This window comes from Barbus barbus, assembly GCF_936440315.1.
Source record: "Barbus barbus genome assembly, chromosome: 30".
Taxonomy (NCBI): domain Eukaryota; kingdom Metazoa; phylum Chordata; class Actinopteri; order Cypriniformes; family Cyprinidae; genus Barbus; species Barbus barbus.
This window is the reverse complement of record NC_136758.1, coordinates 7,344,988-7,367,109: the sequence shown is the minus strand read 5'-3', so window position 1 is coordinate 7,367,109 and position 22,122 is coordinate 7,344,988. Positions and strand designations below refer to the sequence as shown.

At 36.3% G+C, this 22,122-nt stretch overlaps 1 protein-coding gene across 1 annotated transcript in view; it reads left to right on the top strand.

Moving 5' to 3' along the window:
- Positions 1-649: 649 nt before the first annotated feature.
- LOC306850160 (ALK tyrosine kinase receptor) overlaps positions 650-22,122 on the top strand; it is a gene marked incomplete at both ends in the record, with an annotated part of 456,170 nt that continues 434,697 nt past the window's right edge. Inside the window, one exon of the mRNA XM_079385625.1 lies at positions 650-1,370. Coding sequence (XP_079241751.1) covers positions 650-1,370 — 721 coding nt within the window. The remainder of the gene's footprint in view (positions 1,371-22,122) is intronic.

Here is a 22,122-nt window from a genome sequence, read left to right as displayed (position 1 = left end):
CATATGCAGCCTCAAATGAGCAGCTCGCTCTGAAAAGGCTCCGTCGTTTTGACTGGCTGCGCAGGTAAGACCCGCTCGATTTAGACAGACCACGTCCAAAAAGGCGAAAAGTATTCTCAGGTACCGTATATTAAAAATAAACTTTTGCTTACGGTCGGCAGAAACGCGGTGAGCTATGGATTATGTTTGATTTCAGCGCGCGCAGTTTGTCGTGTAAATATGTTGGCTTGTCGAAAAGTGCACACGTTAAACGTGTAAGGATCTGTTGTTATACGACTGTTGAGGATATTTAAAAAGAGGATACTGCACCTCTGCTCGAGGTATCGCATGCAGATACAAGGAGCCTTTGAGCAGCCCCAGAGAACTTGTTAGGCATACCAAGAAGCTCGAGAGGCAAATCTTTTTTGTGCGGGTTAATGAGCCTACCAAAGGAAATATTTTTGTGGATGATTCGTCTTTAATATGCGGGAATTAAACAGCAACCTTAAGAGCTTTGATAAAAGCAAACACATCCTAATGCACAAGGAGAAGAAATGTAGACTCGACTAGCTCTCCATTCGTTTCCCGATTCAGCACCCCATTTGGAGAGAGTGAGGGTGCCGGAGTGAAAGCAGAATCAACAGAAAACAGGATATTTTCAGCCTAAATCATGATTGCGCGGATACTCTACTTTTTTCTTTGGTCTGCGGCATTTCTACCCGAGCTGCAGTGCGCTTCTCAGAGAACCGCGGACGCACTTGCTACTTTTCCCACGTCCGCGTTCATCAACGGCACCGACAGAAAGGACTCCAACCAGACCTCCACCTCTCGGACCAAAAGGAAGACGCTCTCGGTGGATTTCGCCGTCCCGTCGCTGTTGCGTTACTACTTGGCTCTGTTTATAAAGCGCCCGCTTAACGGAGACTGTCTGTCGTTTAACGGATGTTACACGGTGCGCGCCAACTTGCTCATGCGCTGCGTTCCGTTGCAAAAAACCATCGCTGGGTTGCTTGATGTAAAGTTGGCAGCGATGAACGTCAACAGATCCAGCACTGGACAGCTCCCGTATCGACAGAAGCGGCCAGTGCCTAAAGTTTTGAATTTGGGTTTGACCACCGCCAGTCGAAAGTCCAATCAAGTTGTGGTGGAGGTGGGCGAGGAGATGGTTAAAACGGGGTGCGGAGGGCTGCATGTGTACGAGGACGCGCCGGTTGTGTTCCTGGAAATGGACCTAACGCGGATTTTGGAGTGGTGGCTGGGGGCGGAGGGAGGCCGGCTCAGGGTCCGAATCATGCCCGAGCGGAAAGTGCAGGTCCCGGGGAAAGAGGACAAGTACTCTGCTGCCATCAGAGCTTCAGACGCTCGCCTCTTCCTACACATAGTCTCGAGTGGTAAGATTTCCACTTTATAGTGTTCAATTTGCAGCGCAATTACATGCAGAGCCGTTGCTCTAGAAGATTAAAGGGTGGACGTATTTCAGGACCCACAGGTCCAGGGTGGACACAACGACTTAGAATATATATATATATATAGTCAGTTTCTTGCTTGTGCTCTGTTTCCGCAATAGTAAGAAATTGTATTAATTTATTACACAGTTCTGTGGAACTTTATTCTTATTGGTCAAGTGCAATATTCTACAGTCAGACGTTTCTTAATAATGATCAGTGCTATGTAACTTCATTTGTATGTATATATTTATTTGCCAAGTAGGTGTGTACTAAGCCAGTCAGATGGTCATTATTGCAATAAACCCCTCCAAGATGAAGCCAAACTGATGGTAATCATCCTGCTGGGGGTTTATTTTTGCATTATCCCTTAAATACTATATATACAACATGGACACTATGGTTAGAAAAGTTTGTGTACAGCAAAAAGTTTTCCACTATGTTTTGGTTGTGAGGCTTGTCACCTCCCCTTTAGTACTGTTCAATGTTATCAGTCTTGGTAATTCATTGGCTGTTCAAAAGGGTGGCACTGCAACACCAGTAAAGACTAAACAGCATCACAGCATGCACAACAAGGGACACTTTTTGCAAAATCGCATAAGCTGACACATGCAAAAACCATTTGATGGCTTTCCCCACTCCTCCTGTAAAATTCAAAACTGTTGACATGGAAAAAAAACAAGGATTTTCTCATTCTGATTTAATGTCGGAATCCTCAGTGTTAACCTCACAGCAGTGGCCACTGGAGAAGCTTTCATTAATTACTTGGCATTAGCAACTTTTTCTGATTATCACTTTGCAATGATGTGTAAACTAATATTATCAGCAAATCTGTTTACCCTCTTCCCCCAAATGATCTGGGAGAGCAGTCTGCCCCAAAAATGTTCGCTGAGACTGCCGAAAACTATAAAGCGCATAGACCTCAAGAGAAACGTTTTTGTAAACACTGAATAAGTCCTATGTAGGCTTTTTGTAGTAGGTTCTAAAATACAGGCTTTTGTTCCAAATCATGGGTTATTTTGTCCAACAGCCACTGATCATCTCAGTTTTTGTTGTGGTTGTGTTACTTTTAGGATGTCTTTTGTGAGTCTCACAGCTTTTGCAGCTTTGATGATATTTGCTTGCACTGTACTGTACCGTATACTGTAAATAGTGCTTTCTATCATAATTTCTGTGTGGTTAGCTCAGCATAATTACCTATAAAAAGTGTGTATGTCACATTCTGTGCAGCTGTGAAATATGAGCTTTGATCATGACATTCTTTTTTACATTTCTTGTTCATCTTCTTTGAAAGCTTTCTCAGTTCTTTGAGAGACATTTTTTTGTGACACTCTTGACAAAATAAGTTTTTTTGGTGATTTTTATGTAGTTGCTTCTAGCTGGATTGAAGTTTCTGGTGCAGCCCACATATTGTGATTTGAAAGGGCTCTGAAACCCTTCATCAGTGAAAGATGCTATTCAAGGTTGGTTGATTCTTTGCTCATTCAGAAATGGGATAAATATTCTATAGCCACCCACCATCAACCCTCTCTGTCAAATATATCCTTTTTAAGGGGCAGACCAATGAAATTGTGGTATTTTTTCTAGTGCTCTGCTGTTTTCCGCATGAGCGCAGTGACCTTTTGTGCATTTTAAGTGGTGCATGGATAAATAATTTTTATAGACAGTCTAGATTTTTTTTATACCAATCATACTTTGATTACAGCAAAGCTTCAGAGACTTGAGTGCCTCTTGAGTTATGAAATTGCAAGAACTATAATCATGCCCAAATAGAAATAAACTAGCTTTTTCTGTGATATCACAATATTTTTCAGGTTTAAAAACATGAGTTGAATAAACCATTAAAAAATAAGATATTATTTAACACCCACGTGAATTCAAAACATCATGCCATAATATAATGTCATCCATGATCCTATTAGTATTAATCATATTTATAAGTACACAAAGTGTCTTTCTAAACCTTTTTTTGTTTAGACTTAAACTTTGATGTATGCATAGCTACAGCTGTATGAATGTTTATGAGTCCTTGAGATTTTTAATGAATGAAATGCATATGTATTAATTATTTTAATATTAAAACATGTCTCATCATTAATTTAGCATATACACATTCCAGTTTGTTTGGTGTGATTTTTAAACACATTGGCAGTGTTTCAGTTATGTTTCACACTTGTTGAGCTCTGATGATAATTAAATTCATCAATACAAAGAGAGCAAATTACTTTCATTAGTTCCATCTAGATTTCATTTATAAATAAATTTGCCATTAAAAAGGTAATTTACTTGTAAATGAGAGTCTGAGTATTGAACTTTGTCACCTGCGGCGATGCCCTCTTAGAAATTCCAGCAATTTTCAGTTCCAAACCCTTCTTACAGGGTTTGTAAAAAATATGCACGTCTCTAAAGTTAAAAGGCTTTACATTGTAGATGATGTCAATGCATTGATATTGTGCACTGCAGTGTCTTTCAGTCTCCTAACATACAGAAATGTATGTGTACGACATCTGAATATGAATGATATCACCGTTTCTTGTTTGAGAGTAAAATGTCTTGAACAGAAGGAAATATGTTCTGTTTACAGGAGTAACAAAGGCTTGTTGTCTTTTGCATAGTGGGCAGTCTAATCCTTCAAGACTCCCTGAGGCTGCTGGGATTTTCTCAACTGAGGGTCAGAAAAGTCATTAAGATTTCTCTCTCTCCCCAGGCCTGGTGCTTTGTGACATTGGCTGTCCTCTGCTGCTCTCAGCATTCCTCATTACAATCAACATTTTCTCTTCACAAGCACATAATTCCATGTTCTTCAGCTTTCTTCTGTGATAAGCATATAACAAATAGTAATATTTCAACTCAGGTTCATTGGAAAAAGAAAAAAAAAGTGCTTGTGCTGAAATTTATGCAAAATTACATTACGTTGCTTCGTGCACACTTTCAATGTGAATAGCACTAAAAGTGTGTTTGATATAAAAAACAGATGAACATGAATGTGACATTTATTACATCAGTTGTTGTATGCATCAAGGCAGTTTAGAAATGAAATGTGGTGCTAAAGTCCTATAACTGCATTTGAAAATAACATTCCACCTACACTAATCTCATTAAACCAGGTGAGCTACCGAGCAAGTTTACTATATTAGAATAGCCATATATATGAAGCTGGATATGAAGCAAACGTCAAAGTGCACTATATTATATTATATTTTAAAGTGATGAAGAATAAAAGTTGTTGTTTTACTAAAATTATAGTTTGATAATAGTTCCTTGTTTGTAGTTTTACAGTTTCCAATGAGACTAGGCTGTAATATTTATAATAGTAGTAATAGACACAGTAGACATAATAGCGTGTTTTCTTTTGCTCAGTTATATTTGTATGTTTTTTTTAAGGAATTATGTATCCAAAATTGAAGCTTTTGTCATCATTTATTCGTCTTATGTCATTCCAAACTAAAATCCTTTATGCAGCATTTTGTCATATAATGAAAGTTTACAGTCAAGCATTAAGTGTTTTTGCCGTTTCTTGCAGTATAAATCACCATCTGTTACCCTTGAACAGAAAAGAGATGTTCTGACATTATAACTTTGTTTTATGAAAAAAAAATAATAATAATAATATGCATTCAGAATGAAATGAGGGTGAGTAAATGATGAATACACCTTGACTTATTCTTTACTCACATTGAAATTCTCTTATTGGGTGTTCTGGATCTTTTTTTGGCCCCCTGTTGGTAAACGTCTTTTAAACAGTGTGCTTTCCTCCTTTGAGTTGAGAAGATCAATAATTCACCTGCTTGGAACAGTTTATCTCTGAAACTGGAAAGTACACAGTCAGGAAAGTATTCTCTAATCTGTTTCAACAATGTTTATGTCTGTGATTTTTTTTGGAGGGTAGAACACTTTCTCCATTTCCAGTTTAATGTGCAGAGACAACTACAAGTAAGCCATTCTCATAGATTGATTTCCCTAGAGAGTGTAAACACTGTGTTTTTGTGGCACTTTCAACATTGCTCTGTTTGTCTGTGCAGCCAGACACAGTAATATAGTCCATCATCCATTGGTGCGCTTTTGGGGTTGGACAACTTGTCTGACTGAACAATGCACAACTTTTGGAGACATTTTTTTTGGCTGCTAGAGATGCAAAAATGACTCGACAGAAGCTTTCATCAGTCATAAGAAATGGGGAAAAAAGCTTTTCCAAATCAAATGCATTTTGACAACTCAAAAATTATGTCCCAGTCCAAAATGGCTAAATTATTACACTAAGCTGCAAATAGCTCTCATTTTGAATTTCTGTAAATCTCTAATGTTGGAATGGCCATGTCAACTCACATTTAGTGATGCCTTTTTTTGGTATTCAGAAGCTGAAAATGCTCATAAAAAACAACGTTATGATTGTTTTTGAAGATTATGAGTAGGCATCAGGGACTTTATGGTGGTTTTTATAAATGTCACAGGACTAGAGAGCAGTAGCTAACAGCTCAACACCACATTTTGGCTTCAGCTTTATTTTGGCCAGTATTTCAGAGGCTGCCTTGACTTTTGTGCATTGAGCATCATGAATGGCTTAGGACACGCGTTCCAGGATTTGTTTGAGAAACGTAAGCTTATTATCTCTGCATATGAAAGACTTACAAATGGTGGAAATGGTGCCTTGATGAAAACAATCAGGAGAATGCAATTTTTGTCAGTGTGTTTTTATTTCCCTCAACCTCAACATCAATTGAGCTAGCAGTGTTAATTATGCAGATTACAGCAAAACAGCAATTTAGGGAGATTAGCATATTCACTTTGTATAGAAGTCTGTAGCTGTAAGGTTATATATTTGGGCTTTTTTTTTTTTTGGAGATTGTCAGATGTTGTTTTTTTGAGGATTTCTTTGTTACCCTTTAGCCAACATTTTTTCACTCAGACCTGCTCCAAAATTAGATTTATATTCATCAAAATAACATAGTTGAAAGTCACAGATTTCAGTGTCTCAGACATTTTGGTGCATCTTCATGCACACCTGCTCACCCACACAGATTTAATGCAGGTTTTGCTTTGAAGCATGGTTACTGTTCTCACAGGAGCCATACTCACATTATATGTTGTTTTCGGATTTGGTTGAAGTTCTTTCACAAGGTTGCTTGAAACCTGATGTTGCATGCAGAAAGCCTTTGGTTTACGGTTTAAAGGGAGTCACTAAAATCCAGTGCAATCAAAGGCTTTACGTTTGGAGGCGTACGTGTGTCAAGAGTGTCGTCTCACCAGGTTGAATGCCTTGATGTAAGATCTCGAGGCGCGTAGAGCATCCAGGCTTCCTCTAATGAGAGGATACTGCATGGAAGTAAGTGAGAATCAATTTGCTCTTGACTTTTCATGCTTGTATCAATCAGACACTCATGGGAAAATCAATACAGAGTCAAACAGCACACGGGTTCATTATTAATTTATTTTTATATTCAATGAACTTGTGGCACATCTGTTTACAAAAAAGGACATTGTTTTACCTTTACTCTCTCATTCAGTCAATGCATCAATATGATAAATCCACACAGTTTACTATTTATCCATTTTGGGTATGAGACCAGATTTAAGAGTGTATATTAATGCAACACTCAAAAAATATTTAGGCCCAAATTTAAGATTTATGTATTTCGATTTAATTGAAAATTCCTATTCATTTTGATGGCACAGTTTGTTTTTTTTACATAAACAAACTAATAAACTTAATGTTATGCATATTTGTCAGTCTTACATAAATGAAATGGATATGATTTCCGTAACAGATTTATATATGTATCATATTTATGTAACTTTATATATATATATATATATATATATATATATATATATATATATATAGAGAGAGAGAGAGAGAGAGAGAGAGAGAGTTTAATACCTGTTAACTGAATATTGCCTTTTAACTCATACCTTTTAACTAATTTATTTATTAGTTTGCACAGTTAACAAATTTATGCTGATTCTAAGCAATTAAATGCATTTTGAAAATGTGATGATTTAAATAAAATAAAATAGATACATGCAGTTAATAATAAAACATACCCTGATTTTTTGAGGGCATAAATCAAATTTGTTTCTTACATGTTTCATGTATTGTACTGATCAATATGTATTATATAATATGTACTATTTAATGTTTAAATGGTGTAATCTAAATGGAAGGGAATTTTATATGCAATTCAAATACATAAATCTTAAATTTAGGCCATTTTGAGAGAAGACTGAAAGAGACATGCTGTCTGACACTTTGAATAAGTGAAATTAGCAAAACGAAATGTGACTTTTGACTTAAAATGAAATGTAAGATGGTGTTAGGGAATTGTTTAGATGTCAAGGGGATTGACATATAAACTGTAAATATATATTCAGATATCTACCAACCAATGCCTGGGCTTATCTTAAAAACACTGTCAAGTGCTGACACTGACATGAAATTGATCTTGAAAGTCCAAAGTACGTGGAACAGTATTCACGTGTCAAGGACACTGTGGCTTTATTATAAACCTTTTCTTACCTAATTTGAATTAAAAATAGGTTTGCCCACAACAAAAGTGTGCATAGCTGAATTATGGATGAGGATCTCAGGCACTTCCCAAGGCTACCAAAGAAAGTTGTATACCAGCCCCTGCAGCGCTTTAGTGCAAGTTGGTTTAATGGAACCCAAGTTGCTATTTGGCGCAAACAGTGCAAGATGATCGCTAATGCCCACAGCTACCATTCTCACTCATTTGATTTCACACACCATCCTTGTGAACACTCAACAGAAGTGTGAATAGGTTCTCTCAACTTGAAGAAACACTCACAACAGCCATAACAAACAGTTTGTGACATTTTGCATGACTGCACATACTCAGTAAATGTTTTTTATTTTTTCTTCTGATGTTTACGTTCTTTTTACTTTCCAAATTCCCATTCTGTTCTCAAGAGGAACATTGAGTCTGTGTAAAAATTCAGTTATAGTTACTATCAATTTAAACAGATCCATCTTTGAAGGACTTTAATGTTTGGCTCAGCTAGCCATGTAGATAGATAAAAATCAATGCATCTTAATGAGCTGCCCTTCTAGCCTGCCACCATCTATCTCCAATGCTAATGTGCACTGGTTCACTCTCAAGGGCCATCTGCAAATGGCTTCCACTGATGGCAAAATGCATATAGCTTCAGCATGGATGGGCAATGGAACTTCTGGGGTTTCAACTTCACCATACTGGACTGAGCATGAAGGCCAAACACGAAAATTAGTTAGCATTTTAGCACTTCCAGGTTCTGTTGTCCCAAAGTCAATGGATTTTTGGTTAAATGCCGGAAATACGATCTGTGGTTAACACAAGCTCAAGATATTTTCATGTTTTATTCTACTACATAGAATACATCAGTAATACCCCATTGGGATTATTAAAAAGCGTGTGGCTATATGTGACATTAAACGTCATCATGGTGAATATGTAAACTCATCTACTCACTAATTCACTTTTATAGCCTCTTGGTGTTTACAGTCAAACACTTGCTATTCTAACTATTAACTATTCTAACTCAAACTTTCAGGGACAGTGTTTTTTTTATAATGACTGAAAGAGTTGTTGGAAGCTTAGTGATGTAACACTGAAGTCATGTGACTGTGATGTTGTTTTGTTTATGGCCTATTATTAGCTTTTTACTTCTGATCATTGTACCTTGTGTAGGCTTCAAAATTCATTTGTGAAGATTATTGTCACTTTAGTTTGGGTTCAACTCTCACTAGCTAACTATTAACTACGATTTTTGTAGGGGTGTCCTCGACTAAGGATTTACATAGTCGAATCAGAATTGTCGAATCTTGCCGATAGTCGACTGATAGTCGAATCATATGTTTGGAGGCCGGGCGGGGGAATACATTACATTCTACAGTCATAAATATGGACGTTAACACACAGGGAAAATATTTAACGGACGCCTCGTAGATGCAAATGGGGTGAATAATGTTTTATATTTTGATGAATAGATAGTTAACATTAGCCGGCCACATATCATGTTGTTTATAACTGATCAGAGCAGATGAAACGGAAGATTTGCTCTGAATAAAACCAAATAATCCACACATAAGAAATCAACAGATGCAAGAAGTATTTGATCAAGCCCGTGTGCATGTTTACTCTAACTGTATAAAGGTTTTTACAGAGTAAACAAACAAATCCTGCAAAATATTCTGGCTTTGAAGTATATAGCCACAAAATTCCACGTGATCGCATAAATAGGTGCTGCTCTGAAAACTGCTCAAACACAGCTAGTTTTATCCAGACCCGGTGAGATCCAGAATGAAATACTGAGGATGCTTTTGGAAAGTGTGCTCTAGCTTCAATAAAGCACTCAAAGAGCACACCATTTAAAATCACTAAAAAGTTGACCCTTGTCTTCTTCACTCAATGTCAGTTTTTTATAGGATTCACAAGCTTGCACTGGACAAAAATAAACCATTTCATTTTCTCCAAAACGCAAACACATGTTGGATAGTTTGCCAGATCTGTTTTGCCAACATGATAGTGAATAGATAATATCTCTTTTTTGGCGCCTATGTTCACAGCATCCGAAAATCAAATAAGGACCGGCTGAAACATTTAGAAATTTTGTACCCCACCTGATAAAAAAAAATCCTGTCTTTCACAGTCTTAAGATTTAAATCCCTGCCGCTCTTCTGTCAGTCACAGATCTTGGAAAGTGAAACTTAAATCTGTCACAGGGGTGGTTGGATTTATGCTAGTAATAGGCATGCTAATAAGAAACTAGCTAATAGTGAGAATTGGTCACTTAACGAAAGTGATACCATTATAATTATAACCAAAATGTGTTAGAAAAATAATGCAATATGTAATATTCCAAAGTCCAAGAGTGAAAGCTGGATTTGGCATTGTTCTTGTACTCAATGGCTAATGCATACTCACACTCCCTAATCTTCTAGTTATAAATGTTGCATATATTCCCCCAAACCCATGAGTTTTTGATTAATTGCTTTATGCATGAGTTGCATTGGCATCTTTGTTCAGCTTAAATAAGAAAAGGCATACTGAGTTGAATCTTCTTGTGCTTGCTCTGTGATTTTTTCTATTAAGCAACTACCTGAGAGAGCGTGTGTGTACATGTGTGCAGAAGAACATACCGTTTGATGCAAGGTGATTTTAGAGCCTCTAGTGCAATGTTGCTGCATTATAAGTAGGTATCAGCACACTTCTCATTGGAATGCAGAGTGCAATCAAGTATCACTCATGACCTCACTGACTAATACAGTGCTCTTACATAAGGACAAGGTGATTATGTGCATGTGTTATACTTCCTATATGCATCGCATTAGGCATACCCAGGTTTTAGGCAAGTTTTATTGAATATGCATGATCTTTTAAAGGCCTCTATTTCATAAACTAGAATTATAATTAGCAAACTCCAGTGGAGGGTGGATGACATTTTTATTTGATTAAAAAATAAAATTCTGACAATAATAACATTCTCCTAGTAACAGTAACCACTGGTGAGATGTTTTAACAATGTCAAATTTAAGAATATGTTCCTCATTAATGGAGAAATAGACAAGTGGCAAGTACATGGAAATAATTTATAATTGTGTCTCTACAGCTGAAACTTTTTGAGATATAGACAACATAGATATGTTAAAATCAAAGTGAATGAATTAGGGGTTAGTGCTGTGACCAAAATCTCGCAACATGGTGTGAGAAAAAATGATCACAACAGTAGAGTATTTTAAATGTCAGTATTTATTTATAATATTTATATAATTAATTACAATAAATTAATAATCCAGTAGAGCGAGGTACCTCATCTCAAATTAATAATTCAGAAATTGATTGGGTGGATACTAAGAGATTAATCATCGTTAATCATCATTGAACATATGAATGATAATTTAGGAATAAGTTTGCTATTAGTGCAGAAACATCTTCACATTTGAACCTTTCATTTAAAAAAAATATATATATTATTTTAAAATAGACTTTAAATTCTAATTGGATTAACCAGAATCTGTAGCTGTGATATGCACGCACTTGTGATTTTATGATTCACATGAGTTGAATGATAAAGTGTTACTTTCTATTTTAATGCAGAACATTGCGACGTTGCTTGGCAACAACTAAACTGCTTCATATTGTGTTTAACAAAACCTCTTAATAACAAGTTTTTTTTTCTTGTCTTGACTTGTTTGGGACATGTTCCATTGTGTATTTTAATGGTTATTCATCGCTCTAACATGCAAATAATGTAAAATGATGCTACCTGCTGATAGCTGCAGAAATAAATCTTCCTCTGTATAGCAACATCTCTTCTAGCTGACACATTTGTACCTCTATACTGCCCACTCTTAATATGTGTTGTCATTTATTATTATTACTAATATTAATATGGACATATGATGGATGTTTATGGTAGTGATACTCAACCTTAGCCAGTTCCATTTTGTAAGAAAAATTTGAAAATGCCCTCTAGTATCATGATGCTGTTTTGTCATATTTATACATTTTTTTTTGTGATTTTTTTTTTTAAATGAGATGATACCACCAGCAGGCAGGCATTCCCATACCATTAAATGAAGAAAAGTTCCAACAATTTCTTGAATGTTCTTCAATCTTCTCCGTATTTCCACTTCCATTTCAGAGGAATTTAGCCTTGAGGTTAATTCTGATTGGTTGGTCATAGTGATGTAACTTGCAACAATACTGGAAGTTGTTATTAGAACAAACTTCAGATGAAAAGTGAGACTTTGAGCCATCAAAGAGCTGTGTGAGGTTTACAAGCTATGGATGAAGTGCCAAGGGTTTACAGAACGCCAGAGGCAAGTGTTGCACTAAGACCTACTTCAGAATAAGTAACATTAAAAGAGATTATTCTGGAACTCCATCTTTGAAATTAGTATGTATAAAGCTTTATAACATGTCGTAAAAGTATTAAAAGTTCTAAAACTCTATGTTTGACAAGTTGGGAAATTTAGAGTCTGACTTAATTGTGCAAGTTTTGAGAACATGACCAATCATAATGCAACTGCCTTTCAGTCTTTTTTACTCTAAAATACACAATTATGTTAACAAAATTCAGTTTTAGTAGATATACACATGCAAGTAGCAAAGTAGCATGTTCATGGCTGTTTCATAGCTAAATCCTAACCTTGTTTTTTTTTTTTTTTTTTTTTTTTTTAAAGGAAGTTCACATTGATTAAATATCAATTATTTTTTTCAGTATGAAATATGTCAACTCAGGAAAGAAAACTTCACTTGTCTTCACAGTGATTTCATGGGGTATGCTGTATGTTGGTTCACTAAGAGGGTTACAATGAGATTTGAAAAAAATAAAAATAAAAAAAATATATAAACCCTACAATTGCAAACATGGAAACAAGTTCAGTAACTTGAAAGATGATGCAACACTTTCAGTTATGAATTTCAGCCTCCAAGACTTTTAGAGAAAGAGGAGATGAGACCAGCACTTTAATGTGTGCTGCTTTATAAAGCAAAGAAGCAAAATGACTGCTTCAGGACTCTTTGCACAACATTAATTGTTGATTGACCCATTAATATCTATAAATGAGTCATTTATGAATGCATTATGTTAGATTAGTCTGTATAAATTTTAAGCCTAAACCTGGCTCTAAACAAAACCTGGCAAACTGATCTGAGGCAACTGACAGTGTCACATTTCAGGATTTAAATTAAACTAAACTCACAGCTTTGATTAAAATATAAAAGACCATGTACACATAAGAAAAGAAGAAGAAAAAACATCATCAATTGACATCAATTAAAGGTGGGATATGTAATTTTTCAAAAACGCTTTAGAAAACTGAGTCGGGGCCGAGTACCAAAACAAACTTGTAGCCAATCAGCAGTAAGGGGTGTGTCTACTCATGATGTAGAGGAGAGAGCGTTCAGTGCACAGGATGGACATTAGCCGAGCTGAGCGACAGAAAGATAGAGATGGCGGATAAAAAACAAAAGAGGAAAATGTCTGCGGAATGATAAGGCAAGAAGTAGGACCTGTGTAAATATCGGATCAGCTTTCCAGTGTTGGAGAGAAACATATTAGTTTCCAACATATTAGTTTAATTATATAACTTCACTGGATCCAATTAAATACATTGATTAATTCTAGTTTGAAAACAATTTTCATTAAATCAGAAAGAAGTAGCTATTTTGAGTTAACAGCTGTGAGTTACCACTTTTTATAGCATATGTGTCAAAAAGTAAAGGTACAATATGTTAAAGCATCACAACTGATGCAAACTCAAATCTAACCCAGAACCAGACAACTTGTTGGGTCCGTCAGGCACAGGTTGAGTAGTAGACCTCTAGATGTTAGAAACATTCATGCTTAAACTCATTTCTGTGTGATGGGCATGTTGAGTCAGCTCAACCCTCGAATGAGAGGAAGAGCAAGGAGTTGTGAGATGTGAAGAGAAGAGACAGAAAGATACAGAATTACTGCTGACTTAAGGCGAATCTGCGAGAAAATGACATCCACCACAGGATATCAGCTGCCAGTGCAATTCTAATCCAGAAGAGATACGAGTCAGACTCTGAATGGGAATGGAACAAGCTGTTATTTCATATCTGTTTGGCTTCGGTTATTGCTGAGATGAATGTGTAAGTAATCGATTTGTATGCTTGGAGTGGGCCAAGTGGCTTCTTTTAGCGTACAGCATTACAGCCAAGTTCAGGATGTAGTGCACATGACGCCAAAGGATTACGCACTGATTTGCCTTGCTTCTTAGCCTGTATTTTTATTTATTTATTTATTTTTTTGATGGATTTACAGTTGGAATTTTCTTATTGTCTTGACAAGCGTAAGGAAATAAGGTCCTTTTGTCCGGCTCTTATATGTATTTGTGAGTTTGCATGTTTGTGTGTATGCATGTAAAATTGCAGCTCATAATTTACGCTGCAAGATTAGTTCACCCAAAAATTTAAATTCCTTCATAACATACTCACCCTTATGTCATTCCAAAATCAATGACAAGCTTCAATTTAATTATACTAAAAATATTGTGTGGTATAACCATCCAATACAATTTTCTTTATACCTTGAATGAATGGTATAAATACACACTGAATACACATCTACTAAATCTACTAAAAAATGTTAGGTACAGTGTACAGCTGTGTTGAACTCCATAACTGATGTGATGCATAGCTAGCAATACATTAAAGATACATATGAAGCAGCTATTGATGCAATGTGATATGATTCACCCTTATTACAATGCAGTGCAATCGAATTTCTATTTGTTTCAACACAATGTGATTCAATGCAATACGAGGCAATTGAAAAAAACTAAATCAAAAATTATTGGTTACTTTCTAAATAATAAAAGTATAATGCATCTACTAATAATTATATATAAATAAATAGTTTTTTACCATTGCAAATATGTAAGAAACAATGCATCACGATACAAATGCCAACTTGTATTTGATGCACTTTTTTTTAAATCGATGCATTGCATTGTTAACATTTATGCAAATGCACTGATGCAAATTGACAAATCTTACAATCCCTAGAATTTATAGAACTAACTATAGAAATATTTTTTTTTAGTATAAGTACAATGTAAAAACTGGTAAAAATATATCACATGAATAGTTATACCCCCGGTTTCACAGACAAGGCTTAAGCCTAGTCCTAGACTAAAATATACATCTGAACTGTTTCAGCTGTTTCAACTGAAAGAAACTTGCACTGACTGCTCTTAAAACATGTTCGTGCCTTGGTTTTGTCTTAAGATGCACACCAGTAATGCTTTTTCTAAGGCATGTATAAAAAAATGATTTAAATATCCTAATTAAACTATGGCCTAGTCCTGGTTTAGGCTGACCTTGATTTTTACATTGAAACAAAATGTCCATTCTGCTCTTTTCTGTACAGTGAAGTTATGTAGTGACCAAAGGTGGAGTAGATGATGACAGAATTTAAATTTCTGGGTATTCAATTTCTGCTATACCTGTGAATCTGCTAACAGTCAAGGAGAGTGCTAAGTCCCCTTTCACAATGCTGACAGTGAACGAGTACTTCATTAAAGAACAGCTCTAGGTTGGAGCTCAGAGAAATGCAAAAAATGTGGGTTGGATCAGTGTGTGGCATTAAGACCAAGAACCTGATTAACTGTCGAGAGAGTGAGGTATGTTGCTGAATGCTGTTGATTTGACACACAGCTGTTAACCCTTACAAACGGCTGGCCCCTCTCTGTGTCACCACATTTAACATCAAGTTGATTAGGGCTCTTGCTGTTCATTTATATAATAAACCCCCATGCAACCAGCAGAGGCCATAATCCTTCTCTCTCATTCATACTGTTCTTAGCTCATGTCACAACTCCGGGATACAGCATAAAGAGATTGTAAAAAGTGGGAACCCACTTAAATAGTTCACACTCCAAAATAAATAAATATATAGTCATTATTTACTCATTCTCCTGTCTTTCTGAACCCTTCTATCTTTCATGGAACACAAAAGGCATTCAAGCTGTCAAGCTCCGGAATGAGCACCATAAAAGTAGTCCATGCTATTCATGAACTATATTTCAAGTCTTCTCAAACCATTCAAGAACATTGTGAGAGGAACAGACCTAAACGTTAGTTATTTGCTAAAACTCTTGACATCTGCTCTAGCTCCCTGTTCCACCTTCATGAATAATGAAAGAAATAGCAATTCATGAATGAATCATTATTTTGTGTCTGAGCTTTTTCAATATATCTGCTAAACCATTGTTCAAATTATTATTTGCAAAGCAAACAGACTACAGAGTGTGACGCAAGAGGAAAGCCACAACTGAATCAAATGACATTTGTAAATAAAATAAAACAAAACACAGCCTCAGATATCCTCAGATGCCATGGTCGTTATTTATATTAATAATGTGATGTCAATTTGATCTCTGGCCAATTAATTAACAGCTTTATTACTCTGATATCTGCATGATGTCAATATGCAATGCTATCTCACGACCAATTCGTATGTATTTTATGAGGTGGCTAAGTCATACGAATTCGTACGATCTCACTTGTCTACATCCCAGTGACGGGTAGGTTTAGGGGCGGGGTTAGATGTAGGTAATTTGTACAAATTGATACGAATTGTGCAACTCGTAAAATACGCACAATTTGGCAAAAATCGTATGAATTTGTACAATTGAAGTTGTACGAATTAGCCACCTCGTTAAATATGAACTGCCGTGAGATCGGGCTGGACAGTTCTGTAGGCATCTTGTTGGTTTAATGACAGATGATGCCGCTACTAAGGTTTTAGGAAATAGTTGTGACCAGCTAGTTAGCTAATTTCTCCATCATTGCATCATATTATGGTAGTTAAGCAGTCAGTCTTGTCATTGTATGGGGAATACAGACCTTGAATGATTCATGAATCAGACAAACAGCTCAAATAACTGGAAGAAAGCACTGAATAACAACTTTTCAACATTTCAGTCTGTTCACGTGGTGTCAGAAGATTTGGAATATGGAGAACTTTAATATTTTTCCAATCTTTTTGTTAACTTTTTAAACATTTAATTGCAGTTATTATGAGTGAAACATCACGTCATAATTGTGTTTCAAACATTGCCACCTTGAGATTCTTTTATAATTTTTTCTTGTTTTATTGTTTATCGTGTGAATAGATTAAGTACTACTAAGAATTCTGATGTCTAACTTTAAAAATGAATGAGGGGGGAGCAGTGAATGATGTCCCGGGTCGCTAAAGACTCAAGGTATGTGTTTAAGGGTTAAAGAATGTAGTTGATGGTAGCCATTGACTTCCATATCGAGGGGTGAGAACCAGAAGGGGGTAAGTGACATTTTTGGTGAAATGGAGATATATCCATAAAATGAAAGCTCTTAATGAGCTCTTTCTACTGGCAAAAGTACTGTCATCCATGAATGTACAAATTTGTATTATAAACAATTGAAATCAGTACACAACATCAGATCAAACTATGGTAAAATATTTGTTTTGGCTCTCCTGTAAAGTTGGTGAAATGTCACTTACACCCTTCTGGTTCTCACCCCTCGATATATATATATATATATATATATATATATATATTTTTTTTTTTTTTTTTTTTTTTTTTCTTCATACCATGGAAGTCAGTGGCTACCAGCAACTCTTTGATTGCCAATGTTCTTTAAAATATTTATTTTATGTTCAACAGCTGGCATTCATAAATGTTTGGAACAGCCTTGATGACTGAATTTTCTGTCTTTAAGGAAGAGATTTAGCATTTAACATGCTAATGTGTGCTATTGCTCACCAACAGGAAAGCATATAAAATCACTTTTAAACTACTTATTTTGGTCCCTTATAAAAACTTAATGCAGTGACATTATAGTTATGTATAGAAATTATGTCTGTTACTTAATTGGTTCATGTGAGACCAATGTATGTGATTAAATCACACAAACCCAAGTGTATGCTCCTTACAATAATTAACCTGTTTACTTTGATGACATGAGCATGAGTAAATATATTAAATTTTTCTGTGAACTAATCCTTTAATAGGATGTGAAGTAATGCACCGTCAAATAATGCCTGTAGGCATGGAACGCAGCAGGAGACAATTTTAACATTATCTACTGCCGTGCTTTGTAGAAACCAGCAGCACTTATGACCGAGCGGATGCATGCTGAAAAGAGGGTTCTGCCTAAGCAAGATGGAGCCTGGGGCTTATCACCTCAGCTCACACCACGGCACACCACACATCTACGTGCTCAGCGGTGTGGAGCCGCTTGGTGAGAGCCAGAGAGCTTCTGTCGAGACAGGTCACCAGAATTGAATGCCGAGTGCCACTCCTAACCGTCCCGTGCTCTGATACCTCTTCTTATGGAGAGGTTATCTTCAGAGCTTCAGAGCTACGGATGAAAAGCAGAGTGAATGGAAAAAAGAGAGAGTTTGAAGGAGAAAGAAAGCCTGGCATCAAAGTTTGACAAAGTCTGAACTTCTTGGATTGGCGGTTAAAATTCAGAGCAAGTAGGCTAGTGCTGTACACTTGAGAGCACAGATTATTCCAGCTGAAATATGGACTGCGGAGGAAGACTACATACTTTGCATGTGACACAGGCAACATCAATCATAACAGGCATCTGTTTATTTGCCACCACTCTTGTCTTCTAGAATCTCATTTTAGATTGGGATTCGGGGAAGAGTTCCAAGACAAATTGCTTTCTTTTTTTTTCTTGAGTCATCTTACAGACTTCAGGTGACTACTACCACACAGTTATTGGCAAAACTGACACAACACAATTTCAAAGTATTTTTGCATGCTATATTTATGCTTTACTACAACCAGAGATATTAGAGGTGGAAGAGTTGGACCACTCATGCATATGTGAATGAGAGAAAACACAGCTGGGGTTGGTGTGGCTAGGGTCTCAAATTTAGGCCCTGGCCTGAGACGCTCCGGCCCTAGCCTGGCCCGTGTCCGATAGCTTGACAGAATTACCAGCCTGAGTCCGTCCCGAGCCCGTCTTTTTTCCCCCTTCTCCCAAATCAGATTATAGGTTTTTTTGCTATTAAAATAGTTCAGTTTTGTATGTAATGGCAAAGTGATTATATTTTGTTTAGTTTTTTTTTATTAAGTTGATTTAGAAAAACGTTTGGAGCATTTTTTTGTACGTTAAATACGTTTTTTTCTTTCTTAAAGTAACGACCAAGCTGCCAGCGGCAGACCGGCAGGCTGATCATAGCCATGTTTGATCAATTTAGCCTTCTCAAATCATCACGACTTGCCTAAAATAAAATCTATAGATATACTAAAACAGTTCAAGCATATAACAATGTTTAAACATTAAACCTAGATAAATGTGCGTTGCATCCTAGTTTGTGCGGAGAGTGGAAGTTAAAGTGCAGGACATGGAGGCGCCAGCGCAATCAAATGAGGATTTCGAGCATGCAGATGAGCTTCCCTGAGACGGTTTCTGACAGTTTGTGCAGAAATTATTTGGTTATGCAAACTGATTGTTGCAGCAGCTTCCGGGTGGCTGGTCTCAGACGATCTTGGAGGTGAAGATGCTGGATATGGAGGTCCTGGGCTGATGTGCAGTTGTGATGCTGGTTGGATGTACTGCCAAATTCTCTGAAACGCCTTTGGAAACGGCTTATGGTAGAGAAATGAACATTCAATTCACGGGCAACAGCTCTGGTGGACATTTCTGCAGTCAGCATGCCAGTTGCATGCTCCCTGAAAACTTGCGACATCTGTGGCATTGTGCTGTGTGATAAAACTGCACATTTTATAGTGGCCTTTTATTGTGGCCAGCCTAAGGCACACCTTTGCCATAATCATGCTGTCAGTATCCTGATATGATATGGCACACCTGTGAGGTGGATGGATTATCTCGGCAAAGGAGAAGTGCTCACTAATACAGATTTAGACACATTTGTGAACAATATTTGAGAGAAATAGGCCTTTTGTGTACATAGAAAAAGTCTTAGATCTTTGAGTTCAGCTCATGAAAAATGGGGGCAAAAATAAAAGTGTTGCATTTATAGTTTTGTTCAGTGTATGAATCACAATTCTGTCTTCTAACGATTCTAATGGATTCACAAGTTTCAAAATCAATGTTCTTAAGAAAAACTTCTCAATCCTGTTCCTCGCGTTCTTCTGCTCTGCATCCATCTCTCTCTCTCTCTCTCTCCCTCCCCTCTCTCTCTCTCTCTCATTCAGATCATCAGCTCAGCTCCAACAATGAACTGTTCCATTTATACACTTATTTTCACATTCTGTAGCTATGAGAAGCGTTATACATGTAACCAATAATCAATACAACTATTTCTGTGGGAGGGGCTTCATAAAAACAGGAAATGATCAGCGTGTTTATCTAAGAAGGGACAGAGTGATGTGGAATAAAGGTAAATTATGTGAAAAATAATGTGTTATTTTTTTAAAAAACAAATCATTAGCACATGTTAGACTGCACCCCATAAACACAAGCCTAAAAAAAAAACAGTCAACCACCCCTTTAACATGAGGTTAATTATATATGCAAGACATCAAGGATTTCAGATTAAACATCAGTTTTGATATTTTGAGTTACAAAGAGTTTATTTGTAACATTTTGTTGCAATTAAAAAAGTTACAATATGTAACTTTTTTATTTGTAACAACAATTATATTTGTAACAGTTTGTGTTGACCAGGGGAGACTAGCATCAAAATCATATTTACAAAATAAATAAAACATGGCAGATTATGTTTTATATATGTTTATTCGTCAGTTTTGTGTGCAATTGGTGTGGCTAGAGTTTTGTTAGGCCCCCCTTCTTTGTATTGCAACTTTATAAATACCTCTTCCTGTCATTCCAATTCAAATTACAAGTTATTTATTGGCATCAGTGGTTCCATAAAGAGCACCATTTAGGAACGTGTACTTTTAAGAGTAATTCAACTCAAATTCCAACTTATGAATTGAAAGGCAACCAATTCTTCTTCTTCTTTTTTTTTTTTTATTAAATAGTTATTGATCGATTTTTGCATGATTTAAACACAATTTAAAACCATTTGTGTCAGATTTTATTCCTGATTTAACCTGTTAACTAGCATTATAATATAACATTATAATGTAATCCTAACCAACAGTTTTAGAGATGTGAGGCTTTTCCCATTCAGGAGCTGCTCTTGCATCACAGCAAATAGCCGCCTAGGGGTGTTACCAATATAAACGCTGAGTGACTTGGTTCTTAAGTGATACTGGTTGTTATGTAAGAGCTATGTTAGGGCCTACTAACACCACAAAGACTTGGCTAGGATTCACAGCCATTTACATCAACCCAGTTCATTGGTTCTAGGTGATCCAGATCACTTTGAGCTGACAGTGCAGAGGCAAGTGAGTGTAACTGATCACACTGGATAACTCCCAGCTCAATGACATTAAGCTGACCTTCCTTGAAAGACCACAGACTTGGCTTTCACCCCAGAGCTTTTGCTCATTTTTCTTTTTCAAACATTTGCCACTGGTCATTTAGTAAGTGCGGAAGTGAATAGGGCAATGGCAAGGAAACAGGACAGAACGCTGGAGTTTCGCTTGACAACAGTCTTTATATTTGTTTTGCTTATTTTTAACATTAATGTAAAGTGAGCAATACGCCTTTGAAACGTCATTATACTTGAAATATAACTAAAGCAGAACTTGTGAATGCTGTTTGACAAAATGCCCTTTCTGATATACATGACATATTTGTAAAAAGCTGTGACAGAATGATTCTAACATTAATTTCAACATCTGTTTTCCTTCCTCGATTTAGTCTTTCTTTTTTGCTGTCATTCCACAGGGGTTTAGTGTCACGAATCCTGGAATAAATAACAACCAACCAAAAAGAAATAAATATGCTTCTCTCTGACTGAACTTAAATCCAAGCAGCTAAATTAGCTCTATTTTGTGCTTAGCTCTCTAGCATGAATAAATGACATGCCAGATCCTCAGGCTCCAAGACAGGATCAGTTTGCATTTAAAATGTTGCATTAAGTTGTCAAGGTTTAGGGGAAGCAAATGCTTTTGTGCATTTCATATAGACCTGCAAAACAGCATTTTGTTTATACCTCAAAGGCTATAGAGATAAGGAATCTAGGTGTGGATTATCATAACAGTTTGGGACAGAAAATATTTTTTGTTAATATGAGATATGCAATTACTATGCATTACACTCAAATCCCAGAATACTAGTTATTGTACACCTTCAGA